This window comes from Leucoraja erinacea, chromosome 13, assembly GCF_028641065.1.
Source record: "Leucoraja erinacea ecotype New England chromosome 13, Leri_hhj_1, whole genome shotgun sequence".
NCBI lineage: Eukaryota > Metazoa > Chordata > Chondrichthyes > Rajiformes > Rajidae > Leucoraja > Leucoraja erinaceus.
Genome location: NC_073389.1, coordinates 4081226 through 4098085, shown reverse-complemented (window position 1 = coordinate 4098085; position 16860 = coordinate 4081226). Strand labels below are relative to the sequence as shown.

The window sequence follows — 16860 nt, the reverse complement described above, 5'->3', positions numbered from 1 at the left end:
TGGCGATTTCCGTGCCTGCATGGAGCAGATATCTCTCCTATGCTTCATATCCTTACAATTAACATTACTACTCATTATTGTATCTTTAGGTAGATGAATATTGCTTAAGGATTTATCTGTATGGGCATAATGGGCTAAGATGTCTTCCTTTGTGATCTGTTTGGAGTACTAAAGTAGCATTAGTAATAACAATAGGACTATAACTGTGCCAAATATTTTGTATCCACCACTGTAGCTCTGATATGCTTCAGGGGTATCGTCATGACCCGGTCATAATGACCTTTGGTGCTGTTTTAGTGCCGTGCCAAAGGTCCAAATTGGACGGTAGCTGGGGAACATGCTGTCTTACCATTTTGCCAATTACTGCTGACCAGTCCAGTTTTTCTGTATTAAAGCTATTTCTATCTCTGGATACCACAGGTAGGTGTTCAACATTTATTGTCATAGCAACAGGTATATGATCAGTCATTGCTGCCCCATACAGAATGCTCATACACCCCAATGAGGCATGTGCATCAGCTGTACTAATACAGTGGTCCAGCCATGATGTGGTGTGCCAGACCTCACTAATATAAGTAGAACTATCTGTAGGTAAAAGCACTTTGCTTGACAATATTAAATTATCTTGACAGAACTGAGCCATATGATTGACAAATAATGAGTTCCTATCTGAGGTATCTGCATTCATATCCCTAATGACATATACACTACAATAATTATTGTTTTGAATAAAGTATTAGATGAAAGCAAGACTATTTAAATATTCATCCTCATTCTGATGACATTCATAGGTTGTATATACATTCAGGATAATAAATTCCTTGTCATTGTGAGCAGCGTGTATGGCAATGCACCAGTTGGCATCAAGCCGAACCACATTTATTGATGAGACAAGCTTCTTGTTCCATAGAATAGCTACACCCCCTGGTATCCGACCTCTGACTATTCCCATGCCAAGGTCAGTTGTAGACTCCCCAGCTCCATGAAAGTTGTCATTGAGAGAATTGAGTTTGTCCAAGTCTTCCTTCGCTAACAATATCGCTTGCATGCGTAGTATGTCACAGTTCTCCAGAAGGTTGGCAACAACTGAGTGGCGAGCTTTATCCCCTGCATTGAGTTCTCCAATTTCAAGTAAAAACCCCTCAAACATTTCTCTCACCATCCCCTGTCCGGGCCCCACACTCACCTCTCCCACCATCTCGCACCACCCCAGTCAGCCTAGAGTGTAACCTGCAGTACAGTGAATCACCTTAATACTAGGTGACCATAATCGTGCAGTGTAGTAGTACTACTGCAATAAGTGAGTTCGGTATTCCGACTGTGCATGCCCAGGTCATAGGTCACACGATATAAACATTCTCGGCAACTGCGCTGCTGCGTTGTGTGCAGGCCTGCGTTTCGCCCGTGGTCGGGGTCGGGGTCGGGTCTCCAGCGCAGTTGAGTTGCTGCTGGTTCGACCCCGTGTCGCACCCCCCCCCACTCTCTTTCACAGTTACACCCTGCGCTCCCGTTACCTGGCTTGGGCTCGGCTCAGCCTGTCCTGGCCGGCAGCCCTGGACTGGTGGTGACGGCCCTGAGCTTGCCGCCGGCTCCAGTTCGGCTCTGCCTGACTCTCTGTGTTGGCCGGCAGTCCTGGACTGCAAGTCCGGGACCTCCTCTGCCCCGCCAGCCCAGGGCCACCCCAAACACCTTTGGACAGGGACAATTTGGCAGCGCTTGCGGAGTCGGGGACCCTGGTTCGATCCTGGCTGCGGATGAGGCGCGGGTCTGTGTGCTCGCTCTCCCCCGTCTCCCACTCGCTGCCCCCACCCTCTCACTGTTACACCCCGCTACCTGGCACCCCGTTCCTCAGATTAAATATTCTTACACATAAATCATGAATGAAGATAAGAATTTATACACTTTATTAAACAACCAGCGCTTCGCTCGCTTTTTCTTTATAGCGAACCTTTGACAAATCCCATGATTCCTTGCGTTTTTGGGAATACCGAACTCGCTTATACAGTAATCTCCTCCCATTCACTGTTCATCATTGCAGGGCAGAGATGAAGCCAATTCAACAGATAACGCTGGGATATTTTACTTCAAATGTGAATCTCTCCTTGGTCTGAAGTCACTGTACTGTGTGCATTTAAATATGAGAGGCCACCTTTCACTTATTGATAATGTGGCTGTGAAATCTGCCTGTTACTAGATAACCATGACCTCCAGGTTCAAGAACCGCTTCTTCCCGGCAACCCCCAGGCTCTTGAACACTGCACAACACTGACCTCAGCTATTATGAACATCCATGTCTTTGGTTGCACTAAGGACTTTGGTTTTGCACAATTGTGTTATGGTGAATAATTTACTGTCTGTTTGAATATTAAATATTATCTGTATATTGCATTTACAAGGCTGTTAAACTGCAGCAAGAATGACTCAACTTTAGAGATACAGTGCGGAAACAGGCCCTTTGGCCCATCCAGTCCGCGCAGACCATCCATCACACTGTACACTAACTATCCTACACACACACACACGGGACAATTTACAATTTTACCTCAGCCAATTGGCCTTCAAACTTGCACGTCTTGAGGATGTGGGAGTAAACCGGAGCGCCCGGCGAAAACCCACGCAGTCACAGGGAGAACGTACAGACAGCTCCCGTAGTCAGGATGGAACCTGGGTCTCTGGCGCTGTAAGGCAGCAGCTCTGCCGCTGCGCCACCGTGCCATCCCTTCATTCATTGTCCTGGCGTCAGATGACAATTAAACACTGTCGACTCTTCCACGTGGAACAGCAATGGAGGGAAGGGGAATGTGGCTCCAAAGTTGCACATTGAGCAACCGTGCCTGGAGAACGCCTCCTGTAGAGGTTTTATCACAGTTGCCCACAGCAGGCGGAGAGAGACAGATACGTGACATGTTGGCCACATAACATCGCGTGCGCGCGTAATCATTCTTGGTATTTTACACCACAGTATTTCGTCAATTATCTTTTGAGATTGACAGGGAGCAAGCCATCGTGGGTTGACAGCATGGCCAAGGAACTGATTCATGCAATGGACGTGAATGTTGTTACGGTAGACTGGATCATTGGAGCCACAGCTTTGTACACCTCCGCAGTGAAAAACATGGACACGCTGGGAGTGAAGATTGTTTCCTTTATACAAACACTTGTAGTAAGTATCCAAACCAATAGGCTCGATGTGACTGGAATTACCAAGTTGCGTTACTGCGCTAACACTGAAGGCCAGATTGACACCATGCTCGCGATTGGAAGGGTACAGATTTATTGTAACATAGAAAATAGGTGCAGGAGTAGGCCATTCGGCCCTTCGAGCCTGCACCACCATTCAATATGATCATGGCTGATCATCCAACTCAGTATCCCGTACCTGCCTTCTCTCCATACCCCCTGATCCCTTTAGCCACAAGGGCCACATCTAACTCCCTCTTAAATATAGCCAATGAACTGGCCTCAACTACCCTCTGTGGCAGAGAATTCCACAGATTCACCACTCTCCGTGTGAAAAATGTTTTTCTCATCTCAAAGATCTCACCTAAAAGATTTCCCCTTTATCCTTAAACTGTGACCCCTTGTTCTGGACTTCCCCAACATCGGGAACAATCTTCCTACATCTAGCCTGTCCAACCCCTTAAGAATTTTGTAAGTTTCTATAAGAGCCCCCCTCAATCTTCAACAGTGGCCCATCAGTCCTGGTAATATCTGCAACACCTCCATCCCAGTTAGATCCTCAGTCCTCTGTGTGTTCAATCGGGCAAATGTATGCAGTATAGTATGCAGATGATACTAAGATAGGTGGGGTTGCGGGTAATGAAGTAGAGTTTCAAAGTCTACAGAGAGATTTATGCCAGTTGAAAGAGTGGGCTGAAAGATGGCAGATGGAGTTTAATGCTGATAAGTGTGAGGTGCTACATCTTGGCAGGACAAATCAAAATAGGACGTACATGGTAAATGGTAGGGAATTGAAGAATGTAGGTGAACAGAGGGATCTGGGAATAACTGTGCACAGTTCCCTGAAAGTGGAATCCCATGTAGATAGGGTGGTAAAGAAAGCTTTTGGTGTGCTGGCCTTTATAAATCAGAGCATTGAGGTATAGAAAGTGGGATATAATGAATTAAAATAGTGTACAAGGCATGGTGAGGCCCAATTCTGGAGTATGGTGTACAATTTTGGTCGCCTAATTATAGGAAGGATGTCAACAAAATAGAGAGAGTACAGAGGAGATTTACTAGAATGTTGCCTGGAGGGGTTCAGTAACTAAGTTACAGAGAAAGGTTGAACAAGTTAGGGCTTTATTCTTTGGAGCGCAGAAGGTTAATGGGGGACTTGATAGAGGGTTATTAAAATGATGAGAGGGATAGACAGAGTTGACGTGGAAAAGCTTTTCCCACTGAGAGTAGGGAAGATTGAAACAAGGGGACATGACATGAGAATTAAGGGACTGAAGTTTAGGGGTAACATGAGGGGGAACTTCTTTACTCAGAGAGTGGTAGCTGTGTGGAATGAGCTTCCAGTGAAGGTGGTGGAGGCAGGTTCGTTTTTATCATTTAAAAATAAATTGGATAGTTATATGGATGGGAAGGGAATGGAGGGTTATGGTCTGAGTGCAGGTATGTGGGACTAGGGGAGATTATGTGTTCGGCACGGACTAGAAGGGTCGAGATGGCCTGTTCCGTGCTGTAATTGTTATATGGTTATATGGTTAAATGACAAAGGGGGAGATGGAAGGGTGCAGATTGGGGATGATCAGCCATGATCACATTGAATGGCGGTGCTGGCTCGAAAGGCCGAATGGACAGGCAGCATCTATGGGGGGGAAGAAATCGGTGAGGTTTCAGGATGAGACTCTTCTTTATTCTGAAGGATCTCGAGCCGAAACGTCACCCATCCGTTCTATCCAGAGATGCTGCCTGTCCCGCTGAGTTACTCCAGCATTTTGTGTCTTATCGTTGGAGTATCTGCAGTTCATTTCCTACACATCCACCATTCTTTGCTTCTCCTGTAAAAGCCACCTTCTTTGGATATGGATATCAGCAACAAAAACTTCAGTCTTACTGCTAGAAACATTGTCCTCCGTTTCACAATCTAAACTTCCACTACTTCTTTCCAACCACACTTCCTCTCACACAGGCAATAGAAACAGAGAAAATAGGTGCAGGAGGAGGCCATTCGGCCCTTCGAGCCAACACTGCCATTCATTGTGATCATGGCTGATCGTCCCCAATCAATAACCCGTGCCTGCCTTCTCCCCATATCGCTTGATTCCACTAGCCCCTAGAGCTCTCTCTTAAATCCATCCAATGACTTGGCCTCCACTGCCCTCTGTGGCAGGGAATTCCACAAATTCACAACTCTCTGGGTGAAAACGTTTTTTCTCACCTCAGTCTTAAATGGCCTCCCCTTTATTCTAAGACTGTGGCCTCTGGTTCTGGACTCGCCCAACATTGGGAACATTTTTCCTGCATCTAGCTTGTCCAGTCCTTTTTATAATTTTATATGTTTCTATAAGATTCCCCCTCATCCTTCTAAACTCCAATGAATACAAGCCTAGTTAGTCTTTTCAATCTTTCCACATATGACAGTCCCGCCATCCCAGGGATCAATCTTGTGAACCTACGCTGCACTGCCTCAATCACAAGGATGTCCTTCCTCAAATTCGGAGACCAAAACTGTACACAATACTCCAGATGTGGTCTTACCAGAGCCCTATACAACCGCAGAAGAACCTCTTTACTCCTATACTGAAATCCTCTTGCTATGAAGGCCAACATTCCATTAGCTTTCTTCACTGCCTGCTGTACCTGCACGCCAACTTTCAGTGACCGGTGTACAAGGACACCCAGGTCTCTCTGTACCTCCCCCTTACCTAACCTAACCCCATTGAGATAATAATCTGCCCTCTTGTTTGTGCCGCCAAAACCTCACATTTATCTATATTATACTGCATCTGCCACGCTTCTGCCCACTCACTCAGCAATGTGATATTTTTGACATCAAATAAAAACTCCTGTCATCTTAGAGGAAGCTGAATCAACTTATGAGGCAGTGAAAGATCTTTGCTGACTTTGCCGAGCGTGGAAATGTGTGCGTTTATCATCAACCCATGGATTAACCACGGCTATATTTTCAGCAGCGGGGAAGCACAAGAGAGTCCTTCCATTTGATTGGGATCAGTCTGGGAGCACATGTGGCCGGATATGTGGGTCAAATGTTTGATGGAAAACTTGGAAGAATTACAGGTAACTCCTTGCGCGGGCAAAATCCAGTCAGCTGTCAGTGAGAAAAGGTTCACTCATGCTGAAATATATGGAAGCTGAAGTCTGTCTATGGAATCTGAAGAGTCTGTCGAGCTTGAAAGGGTGTAGAGATGATTTACGAGGGTGTTGCCAGGACTAGAGGGTCTAGGCTACAGGGAGAGGTTGAGATGGCTCGGTCTCTCTTCCTTGGAGCGCAGGAGGGTGAATTCTATATTCTTATAGAGGTGTATTCAATCATGAGAGGAATAAATCGGGTGGATCTTGCACAGAGTGGGGGAATCGAGGACCAGTGGCCATAGGTTCAAGGTGAAGGGGAAAAGATTTAACAGGAATCTGAGGGGTAGCTTTTATGGAATAAGCTGCCAGAGGAGGTAGTTGAGGCTGGGACTATCCCAATGTTTAAGAAGCGGTTAGACAGGTACATGGATATGACAGGTTTGGAGGGATATGGACCAAGCACAGGCAGTTGGGACTAGTGCAACTGTGACATGTTGGCCTGTGTAGGCAGGTTGGGCTGAAGGGCCTGTACCCACACTGTATCACTCTATGAATCTGAGGTTGTCGAACAAAACATCACCCATTCCTTCTATCTAGAGATGCTGCCTGTCCCACTGAGTTACTCCAGCTTTTTGTGTCTATCTTCGGTTTAAACCAGCATCTTCAGTTCCTTCCTACACGTATAATCTGTAATATCGTTATTTGTTGAAGGATAAAGTTCCATCCAAACCCAGTTTACAGCCGAGGGGTGATCTTACTGAGGTGTATAATATTATGAGGGGTACAGATAACGTGAATGCTCACAGTCTTTGCCCCAGGCAGAGGATCCTAAAACTAGAGCTTGAAGTGAGAGGGGAGAGGTTTCAGAGAAACCTTAAGGGATTGTCCCACTTGGGTGTAATTTGCGTGTCATTTATGCGCATGGCGTGTATTACGCGCACAAGGCTTGCATTACACGTGCGTGGTGCCGTAGGCAGTGATGGGATTCACAAAATCTTCGTGTACCACCTGTGAGACGCGCAAATGACTCCCAAGTGGGACAGGCCCTTAAGGCTTAACTTTTTCACCTAGAGGACAATCCATATCAGGAATGGAAATGGAGCTAACGAATATGGATACAATTACGACTTCCAAAGAAACATTTGGCAGATATGGATAGGAAGGGTTTAGAGGGCTATGGGCCAAACGCAGGCAATTGGGACTAGTCCAGTGTGCCCACTTGGTCAGCATGGACAAGGGCCCGTTGCATGCTAACAAACCTTGCATGTGTGTGTTTCATAGGGTTGCCAACTCTCCCACTCCCAAATAAATGACAAAAGGTGAAAATACGGGACAAATTCCCGACGGCAATTCGTTGACCGACTCGGCTGTGGGGCTGAGTGAATGATGAGTTGGCCCGGGTGCTGGACTGCACACACAGCCCAGACGGCGGGATAGCTGAGGGCAGGTTTGGCCCAAGTCCAGCGCCCCGTCCAACTCATAAACGGATGATCGGCCATATCAGCGGCAAGCGAAGGTCCGAAGGTCGGACAGTTGGCCGGGCTGCCGACTGACAGGGCCACGGGCGAGGCGCTGCTGCTGCATTCCACGGGCTGCACTACGTCGGGCGGGTGAGGCGGGGCAGGACGTGCCGCTCCGACCCGACAGTCCCCTCGACCCGAGTAGTAGCGGTCAAATACAGGACAAGGGCGGTCCCATACGGGACAAACCAATTTATCCGAATACATGGGCTGTCCCAGCTAATATGGGGCAGTTGGCAACCCTAGTGTTTCAATCTTTGTGGCCCTTTAGAGTGCAGTACATAGAAATAGTCCCTAAGAATAGTCACGGACGTAACACAAACTACTGCAGCAGGATGCAGGTGCTGGGGACCTGGAGGTTGGGATGTCACCAACAAGGTCAGATCATGAACATAGTACAACAGGGGAACAGGCCCTTCGGCCCCCAATGTCCATGCTGAACATGCTGCCAGGTTAGATCCCCGCCAGAACGTGATCCACACCGCTCCATATCTATGTGCCTATCCAAAAGTCTCTTAAACACCACGATCGTATCTGCCTCCACCACCACCAGCCCCAGCAGCGCGTTCCAGGCACCCACTATCTCGATGGAAAAAAGTTTCCCCACGCAACTCCTTTAAACTTTGCCCCTCTCATCTTAAAGCTACGCCCACTCCCTTTGACATTCCTACTGGAGGACAGAGGGAGTCAGTCAAGGACCGTAGAGGCCATTGGAAAAGGACCAGACAGTACGACAGGCCCCTCTCGCTTTAAAGCGACGCACTCTAGTAGTTGGTTTATCCATCCTGGAGAAAAGGTTCTGACCATCGACCCCGTCTATGCCTCGCACAAGCCTATATACGTCTGTCGGATCTCCCCGCAACCTCAGGAGTTCCAGAGAAAATGACCCATGTCTGTCCAACCCAGAGCTGTAGGGATTGGGAGCAATGACAAAGTCACAAGAGTCAGTATCAGGAGTGGGTGGGGACGGGGGAAATATTGGCCCAACAAGAGTGGAGTTGGCAGCACTCGAGACCCGCGTATAGGCACCAGATCCTGGCCTTGGCTCCAGGACCAGATAAACCTCCTGAAAATAATAGTGATGGCTAAGCCGTAAGGACACAAGGAGGAGTTATGTCAACAAGGGGGGTAGATGAAGATGACAAAACGTCCATGCAAAACAAATGAGCGATGGGTGTCACGGTGGTTCAGCGGGTAGTGCTGCTGCCTCACAGCGCCAGAGATCCCCGTTCCATCCTGACCGCGGGTACTGTCTGCGTAGAGTTTGTACGGGATCAGGGGGTATGGAGAGAAGGCAGGTACAGGGTACTACTGAGTTGGATGATCAGCCATGATCATATTGAATGGCGGTGCAGGCTCGAAGGGCCGAATGGCCTCTACTCCTGCACCCATTTTCTATGTTTCTATGTTCTCCCTGTGACTGCGTTGGGATTTCTCCGGGTGCTCTGGTTTCCTCCCACATGTGGGTTTGGAGGTGAATTGGCCTCTAAATTCCCTGCAGGGAGTGGGGATAATGTAGAAATGTGAAGAGGAGATCGATGAACAGTTTGGACTCAGTGGGCTGAAGGGCCTGTTTCCATGCTGTACCTCGAAAGTAAACTAAATAAAGACATTGCTGTCTCCAGTGGAATACAATACTAGTAAAGAATGGCTCTATTCAATGTTGAGCGGAGGCAGCAACTGCGGAATATTTTGTAAACGCACCGCCTGGCTTTGATCTGCCCGTCTCTCTCCCCCAGGCCTGGACCCTGCGGGACCCAAGTTTTCCAGGAGCACTGGGGAGAGACGGCTAGATGCCAGCGATGCACTGTTTGTGGAAGCCATTCACAGCGACTCTGACAGTAAGTGTGAGAAGCATTCGTCTCCTCGACCGGGGACACACTCACTACCTCTATCCCCAGCCTGGGAATGTCACCGCATCACCCCTACAGTGAGAGGGCCACAGTTTAAAGCAGATGTGCGGGGCAAGGGTGGTGGGTGCCTGGGGAACGTGCTGCCACGGGCTGGTGGAGGCAGATACAACAGTGGTGTCCAAGCAGCTTTGTGTAGGGAAAGGATCAGGGAGAGATGAGTTTAACTATGTGTAGTTTAGTATTGCCACATGTACAGAGGTGCAGTGAAAAGCTGTGTAGTGCCGTGCTATCTAGTCAGTGAAAAGACTATGCTTGATTAGAGTCGAGACGTACACTGTGCAGAGATACTGGATAAAGGTATAGCATTTGTTACAAAATTTTGAGATTTTAAAAATCTTGTGCTCCTGAATTTATCCCATCAGATAAAGCTAACAATAAGTTTAATAGGACACCAAATCACTTTCATATCTGGGGAGAAAAAAGGATGGCAGGGTTCATACTCGGAAATTAGCATCTTGATCCCTATTGATTTTCAACGGACATGGCAAAAAAGCTGTGATCTTGGATAGTCAAAAGCCCATTTCTTAAGGAGAGATTAACATTTTTAAATAGCCTGAGTGTCCAAAGAAATTCAACGCACTTCAAAATCTGCATGATTTTTATATCTAAATTAATTAAAAATAGGCCAAATGGAAGGAATTTAGTGTTCAATTTTGTACCATAAATGTATTTAAATCGGCTTTCTAGTGGGTTCATGTGAACGCGCTGGTTAGAAGGTTCACATCGCGCTGGATTAGTGCCCTCACAATGCCGAGAAAAATACTGCGGGATATAAAAATCTGACTACTCACCAGATAACTTGAGGGAGGGTTATATACAGCTCTTTAATGTAAAAATAAGGTGCATACCTTTAATTGTTTGTTTATAAAACCCTGGGGCTGCGAGAGGTTGCGGAATGAGAGAGTAATTTTAAAACTATTATAACGATATTATCGAGGCCTATAAAAATAATACCTTTTGCGACCGGGTCTTGCAGCGATTTTTCGTTAATGATTTACTAGGGAACATCTGCGATTACTGACAGCCTAGTAAAGAATCGCGTTTTAAACCCGCCCCCTCCAAACCCCAAAATCGCGTTCCTGGCTGTGGGCAGATTCCCAATGACGATTCAGGTAGGTTTTGTAACATACCTAATAAAGGGAATAGCATTTAGTGCACAATAGACAATCCCAAACATTTGTGCTTCTGAAATATTCAAGAGACACTTAGATATGGCTGTTAGGGCTAATGGAATCAAGGGATATGGGGAGAGGGTACTGATGATCAGCCATGATGATATTGAACGACGGCGCTGGCTCGAAGGGCAGAATGGCCTACTCCTGCACCTATTTTCTAGGTTCCTGATGTTCCAGAAATACAACGCACTGCAAAATCTGCAGTTCAGCGCTCAATGAATTAAAAACACGTATTGGAGCAAAGTGGGAAGAAAAATGAATGGATGATTTTTGATCACTCCTGTATTGATATTCGAATGCATAGTGCATCAACGGCGTGTGCTCAGGGGCACATGCCTGGTGGCCATGGACAATGTGGAGTTCATGGGCAGCGTAGTATCTGACCTCCACCAGGCGATGGAGGGAGGGAGGGAGAGAGCTCTCTCCCTCCCACTGCTGCCTCTGGCTGTACAACTTCACAGGGGAGACGGCTGAGTGGAGCAACTTAGAGCAGAACTTTGTCTGTGCCAAACACCACCTATTGAGCGAGTGCAGCGTAAGTTCACCAGTTTAATTCCCGGGATGGTGGGACTGACATGTGGTGAAAGAATGGGGAGTATAAACAGCCCCCCCCTGATTTGGTTCCTGCCTCCCATGACCAGCCCGGATGTATTTTCTGGAGTGACCTGACCCCTGCAGTTAATCGGGGAATGGCGCCGGCTGGCCCACGCCAGACTGCAGGAACACATGCTGAGGGACTCGCTGAAGCTTGATGATGCCAAGGCTCTGTGGGGGAGGACCACACACCAGGGTCCTTCCGCTAGGGGGAGGGGTGGAGACGCCCCTCAAACAAGGGGAACACTCCAGGGGGCCTGGTATCAGGATAGTTTGCTGAACGCTACCGACCACAACGCTAATGAATGTACGTCGAGCCACTGGGAATTTTGCAGAGGTTTTGTTTCGCATTTGTTTTTTTATTCTGAATGAAATTTATTTTGGTTTTTGAGAATGGCTAATCTGTGTGCTATTCTGGTCATTTACAGACTTTGGGATTTCCCAGCCAGTTGGCCACCTCGATTTCTACCTGAACGATGGAAATGACCAACCTGGCTGCTCAAGGTCCTCCCGGCTCTCAGGTAACATCTCACCCGGTGCTGCAGGCATTCCCAAACCACTGGGGAATGCAAGTATCTTGTGGCAACACAGGTAGGCAGGGTGGCAGGCATGCCCAATGGCATTGGGTACATCACGTTGCATTGGGGTATTCTGCAGTTCAGGGCACCGAGCTTCAGCAAGGATGTGATTAAGTTAAAGAGGGTGCTGCGGAGAAGATGCACAAGTCTGGATGACTGGATTGGAGGGTTTGAATTTCAAGGAGAGATTAGGAGTGTCTGCACTGGTATGAAGGAGATGTCAGGACAACTTTACAGAGAGTTACAAAATCAGGAGGGGGCAAAGATAGGGTTGTTTTTTCCCCCCAGGATAGGGGAGTATAAAGAGCCGATGTTTAAGGTAGAAGGGAAGGTTAAGGACAATAGACAATAGGTGCAGGAGTAGGCCATTCGGCCCTTCGAGCCAGCACCGCCATTCAATGTGATCATGGCTGATCATCCCCAATCTGTACCCCGTTCCTGCCTTCTCCCCATATCCCCTGACTCTGCTATTTTTAAGAGCCCTATCTATCTCTCTCTTGAAAGTATCCAGAGAACCGGCCTCCACCGCCCTCTGAGGCAGAGAATTCCACAGACTCGCAACACTCTGTAAGAAAAAGTGTTTCCTCGTCTCCGTTCTAAATGGCTTACTCCTTATTCTTAAACTGTGGCCCCTGGTTCTGGACTCCCCCAACATCGGGAACATTTTTCCTGCTTCTAGCGTGTCCAAACCCTTAATAATCTTATATGTTTCAATAAGATTCCCTCTCATCCTTCTAAACTCCAGAGTGTACAAGCCCAGCTGCTCCATAGGCCTTCTAAAGCCTCCAGAGGGAGTATGTGGCCCTTGTGGCATGTATGGATATGAATGGATTGACCCAGCTGCATGATCATATTGAATTCAGGCTCAGGGCCGAGGTCCTGCACCTAATTTCTAGTTTCTATTCTCTCAGGAGAGGTCCTGAAAGGCAACTCTTTCACTCAGAGGGTGGTGGGTGTATGGAACGAACTACCAGAGGAGGTAAATACTAGAACAGCATTTAAAAGATATTTGAACCTGTAGTTTAGTTTAGAGATGCAGCGCGGAAACAGGCCCTTCGGCCCACCAGGTCCATGCCAACCAGTGATCCCCGCACATTAACACTATCCTACACGTATTAGGGACAATTTTTACATTCCCCAAACCACTTAACCTACAAATCTGTACGTCTTTGGAGTGTGGGAGGAAACGGAAGATCTTGAAGAAAACCCACGCAGGTCACGGGGAGAATGTACAAACTCCGTACAGACGGCACCCGTAGTCGGGATCGAACCTGGGTCTCCGGCGCTGCATTCGCTGTAAGGCAGCAACTCTACCGCTGCGCCACTGTGCATAGGGATATGGGCCAAACGCAGGCAGATGAGTCTAGTGTAGATGGGGCATCTTGATCAGCATGGACAGGTTGGACTGAAGGGCCTGCTTCTGTGCTGTATGACTCTATGCCTTGCACGAGTGAAAAACAAACTGCTGGATGATGACAGCAGGCCAGGCAGCATCTTGAGAAAGGGTTCCATCCACCCTCCGAGTGATAACGTTGTCCCTCAGTTTCTCGTTAATGCTCTCACTAAGGCTCTCTAGTTTTAGATTTCCCCATCTTAGTAAACAACTCTGCGTTCACCCCATCTATAATTTTACGCACCCCTCAATCTCCTGCTCTCCAAGGAGTCCTGGCGAAACCCTCACAAATCTTCTCGGCATCTTTGCAGCATAATGGTATTCCCCCCCCCCCCCCCCCCCCCCCCCCCCCCCCCCCCCAAGGGCAGGTTACGTTGCATCATTGGAGGACGGGGGAAGGTGATGTGTTGGCTCGGGGCACGGAGAAAGGACTGAAGAAGTATTTCCACCTGAAACATCACCTATCCATGTTCTCCAGAGATGCTGCCTGACCCGCTGAGTAACTCCAGCACTCAAAACATAGACATAGAAACATAGAAATTAGGTGCAGGAGTAGGCCATTCGGCCATTCGAGCCTGCACCGCCATTCAATATGATCATGGCTGATCATCCAACTCAGTATCCCGTACCTGCCTTCTCTCCATACCCTCTGATCCCCTTAGCCACAAGGGCCACATCTAACTCCCTCTTAAATGTAGCCAATGAACTGGCCTCGACTACCCTCTGTGGCAGAGAGTTCCAGAGATTCACCACACTCTCTGTGTGAAAAAAGTTCTTCTCATCTCGGTTTTAAAGGATTTCCCCCTTATCCTTAAGCTGTGACCCCTTGTCCTGGACTTCCCCAACATCGGGAACAATCTTCCTGCATCTAGCCTGTCCAACCCCTTAAGAATTTTGTAAGTTTCTATAAGATCCCCTCTCAATCCCCTAAATTCTAGAGAGTATAAACCAAGTCTATCCAGTCTTTCTTCATAAGACAGTCCTGACATCCCAGGAATCAGTCTGGTGAACCTTCTCTGCACTCCCTCTATGGCAAGAATGTCCTTCCTCAGATTTGGAGACCAAAACTGTACGCAATACTCCAGGTGTGGTCTCACCAAGACCCTGTACAACTGCAGTAGAACTTCCCTGCTCCTATACTCAAATCCTTTTGCTATCAAGATTCCAGCATCTGCAGATTTCCCACTCTCCACTCCATCCACACTTCACACTGCCTCACATAAACAGCCAACACATAAATCAGACTTGTCCCTCCCCGGTCATTCCTCCCTCTCCCTGCTCCTATCCAGCAGAAGGTAGAGAAGCTCGAAAATGCACATCACCAGATGCAAGAACAGCTTCTTCCCCTCTGTTATCAGGCTTCTGAACGGTCCTTCCATAAGCTAGGGTACTGTCCAATTCATCTCTACCCCATTGTGGACATTGGATTTGTCTCTGGAACAGATGTGCTACAATGCCGAGAACTATATTCTGCACTCTGTATCTGGCATTCGTTCTATTGTACTAGTATTTGTGTATCTTATTATCTGATTTGATTGAATAGTAAGCAAAACATTTTTTCACTGTACTTTGGTACAAGATCATGGGAAGAATAGATCGGGTAGATAGATACACAGGTCGAGGACCAGAGGACATAGGTTCAAGGCGAAGGGGAAATTATTTAATGGGAATCTGAGGGTAACTTTTTCACACAAAGGGTGGTGGGTGTATAGAATGTGCTGCCAGAGGAGGTAGTTGAGGCTGGGACTATCCCAACGTTTAAGACACAGTTACACAGGCACATGGATAGTCAAGTCAAGTTTATTTGTCACATACACATACGAGATGTGCAGTGAAATGAAAGTGGCAATGCTCGCGGACTTTTGTGCAAAAGACAAACAACCAAACAAACTATAAACACAATCATAACACACATATTCTTTTACATATTAAATATTGGAAGGAAAAACGTTCAGTAAAGTTAGTCCCTGGTGAGATGGGAGTTTACAGTCCGAATGGCCTCTGGGAAGCAACTCCTTCTCAACCTCTCCGTTCTCACAGCATGGCAAACGGAGGCATTGGAACAGTCCGTTGCAGGGGTGGAAGGGGTCTCCCATGATTTTATTTGCTCTGGAGTTGAACCTCCTGATGTATAGTTTCCTGCAGGGGTGGGCGAGTGAAGTTCCCATAGTGCGTTCGGCCGAACGCACTACTCTCTGCAGAGCCTTCTTGTCCTGGGCAGAGCAATTCCCAAACCAGATGGTAATATTTCCAGACAAGATGCTTTCCACCGCCGCTGAGTAGAAGCACTGGAGGATCCTCGGAGACACTCGGAATTTCCTCAATTGCCTGAGGTGGTAAAGGCGCTGCCTTGCCTTACTCACGAGTGCTGTGGCGTGTGATGCCCATGTCATATCCTCAGAGATGTGGACTCCCAGATATTTAAAACAGCTCACCCGGATACGACTGGTTTGGAGGGATATGGACCAAATGCAGGCAGGCATGCTAGTGTAGCTGGGACATTGTTGGCTGGTGTGGGCGAGTTGGGCCGAAGGGCCTGTTTCCACACTGTATCACTCTATGACTCTATGATCTGACAATAATAAACTCAAACCTTTTGGCGGTGGCAGCTTTCCTAACCCGTGTGACCAAAGCTGTGTTGATTCCAGTTGCACGATACCAGCTAGTACCAATGTGTTTGAGTGTTGGTGATCAAGAATCAAGACGTCTACCTTGTGGATCTGGATGGATGTGTCAGCTGCAACTTGGCTTTATGCGAATGTGAAAGTGGTTCTCATGGACTGTGAAAATGGCAACAAAACAAAAACAGGCAACTTTTGCATGTATACTCAGTGGGCAGTTTCTGTACTTTATAATAATAATCATACCTTATTAGCCAAGTATGTTTTGCAACATACGAGGAATTTGATTTGCCATACAGTCATACTAGTAAAAATCAACAGGACACACAAAATACATTTTAACATAAACATCCACCACAGTGACTCCTCCACATTCCTCACTGGGATAAAAGTTCAAATCTCGTCCCATCTTTGTCCTCCAGCGGTCGAGGTCCTCTAACCTTCCGTTGACGGGATGATCTTACTCCCATAGCCTCCTCGTATGGGAGTTACCAACTCCTGCATCGGGGGGGGGGGGGGATCTCAGCTCCCCCGCGCCGGACGATCCACCCCGGGTCGAACTTTGAGGTTTTTACGGTTTTGGAGCTTCCCGACGTCGGTCTCAACCCAAGACTGCGAGCTCCTTGATGTTACGATCCGCAGGCCGCGGTTGGAGCGTCGATCCCAGGCAAGGAATCGGCTCCGATGGTAAGTCCACGCCCCGCGGTGGGGCTCACAGACAGTCCCGAGCAAGGCCGCCAGATCCACGATGTTAGGCCGCAGAGCAACCGGAGATACAACCCGGAAAACAATCGCATCTCCG

At 47.7% G+C, this 16860-nt stretch overlaps 2 protein-coding genes across 6 annotated transcripts in view; one reads left to right on the top strand and one right to left on the bottom strand.

The window, feature by feature from the left end:
• The window catches only part of cd247 (CD247 molecule), a 180346-nt gene that overhangs the window by 128646 nt on the left and 34840 nt on the right, over positions 1–16860 (bottom strand). The gene's annotated exons all lie outside the window — the stretch shown is intronic.
• Positions 1–16860, top strand: part of pla1a (phospholipase A1 member A) — a 39146-nt gene that overhangs the window by 6456 nt on the left and 15830 nt on the right. Inside the window, exons 3-6 of one of the 2 annotated variants that reach the window (XM_055644304.1) lie at positions 2986–3163; positions 6144–6249; positions 9524–9625; positions 11895–11987. In XM_055644304.1, coding sequence (XP_055500279.1) covers positions 2986–3163; positions 6144–6249; positions 9524–9625; positions 11895–11987 — 479 coding nt within the window. Of the gene's footprint in view, positions 1–2985; positions 3164–6140; positions 6250–9523; positions 9626–11894; positions 11988–16860 lie in introns of both variants that reach the window. The other variant, XM_055644303.1, reaches the window with a different exon arrangement.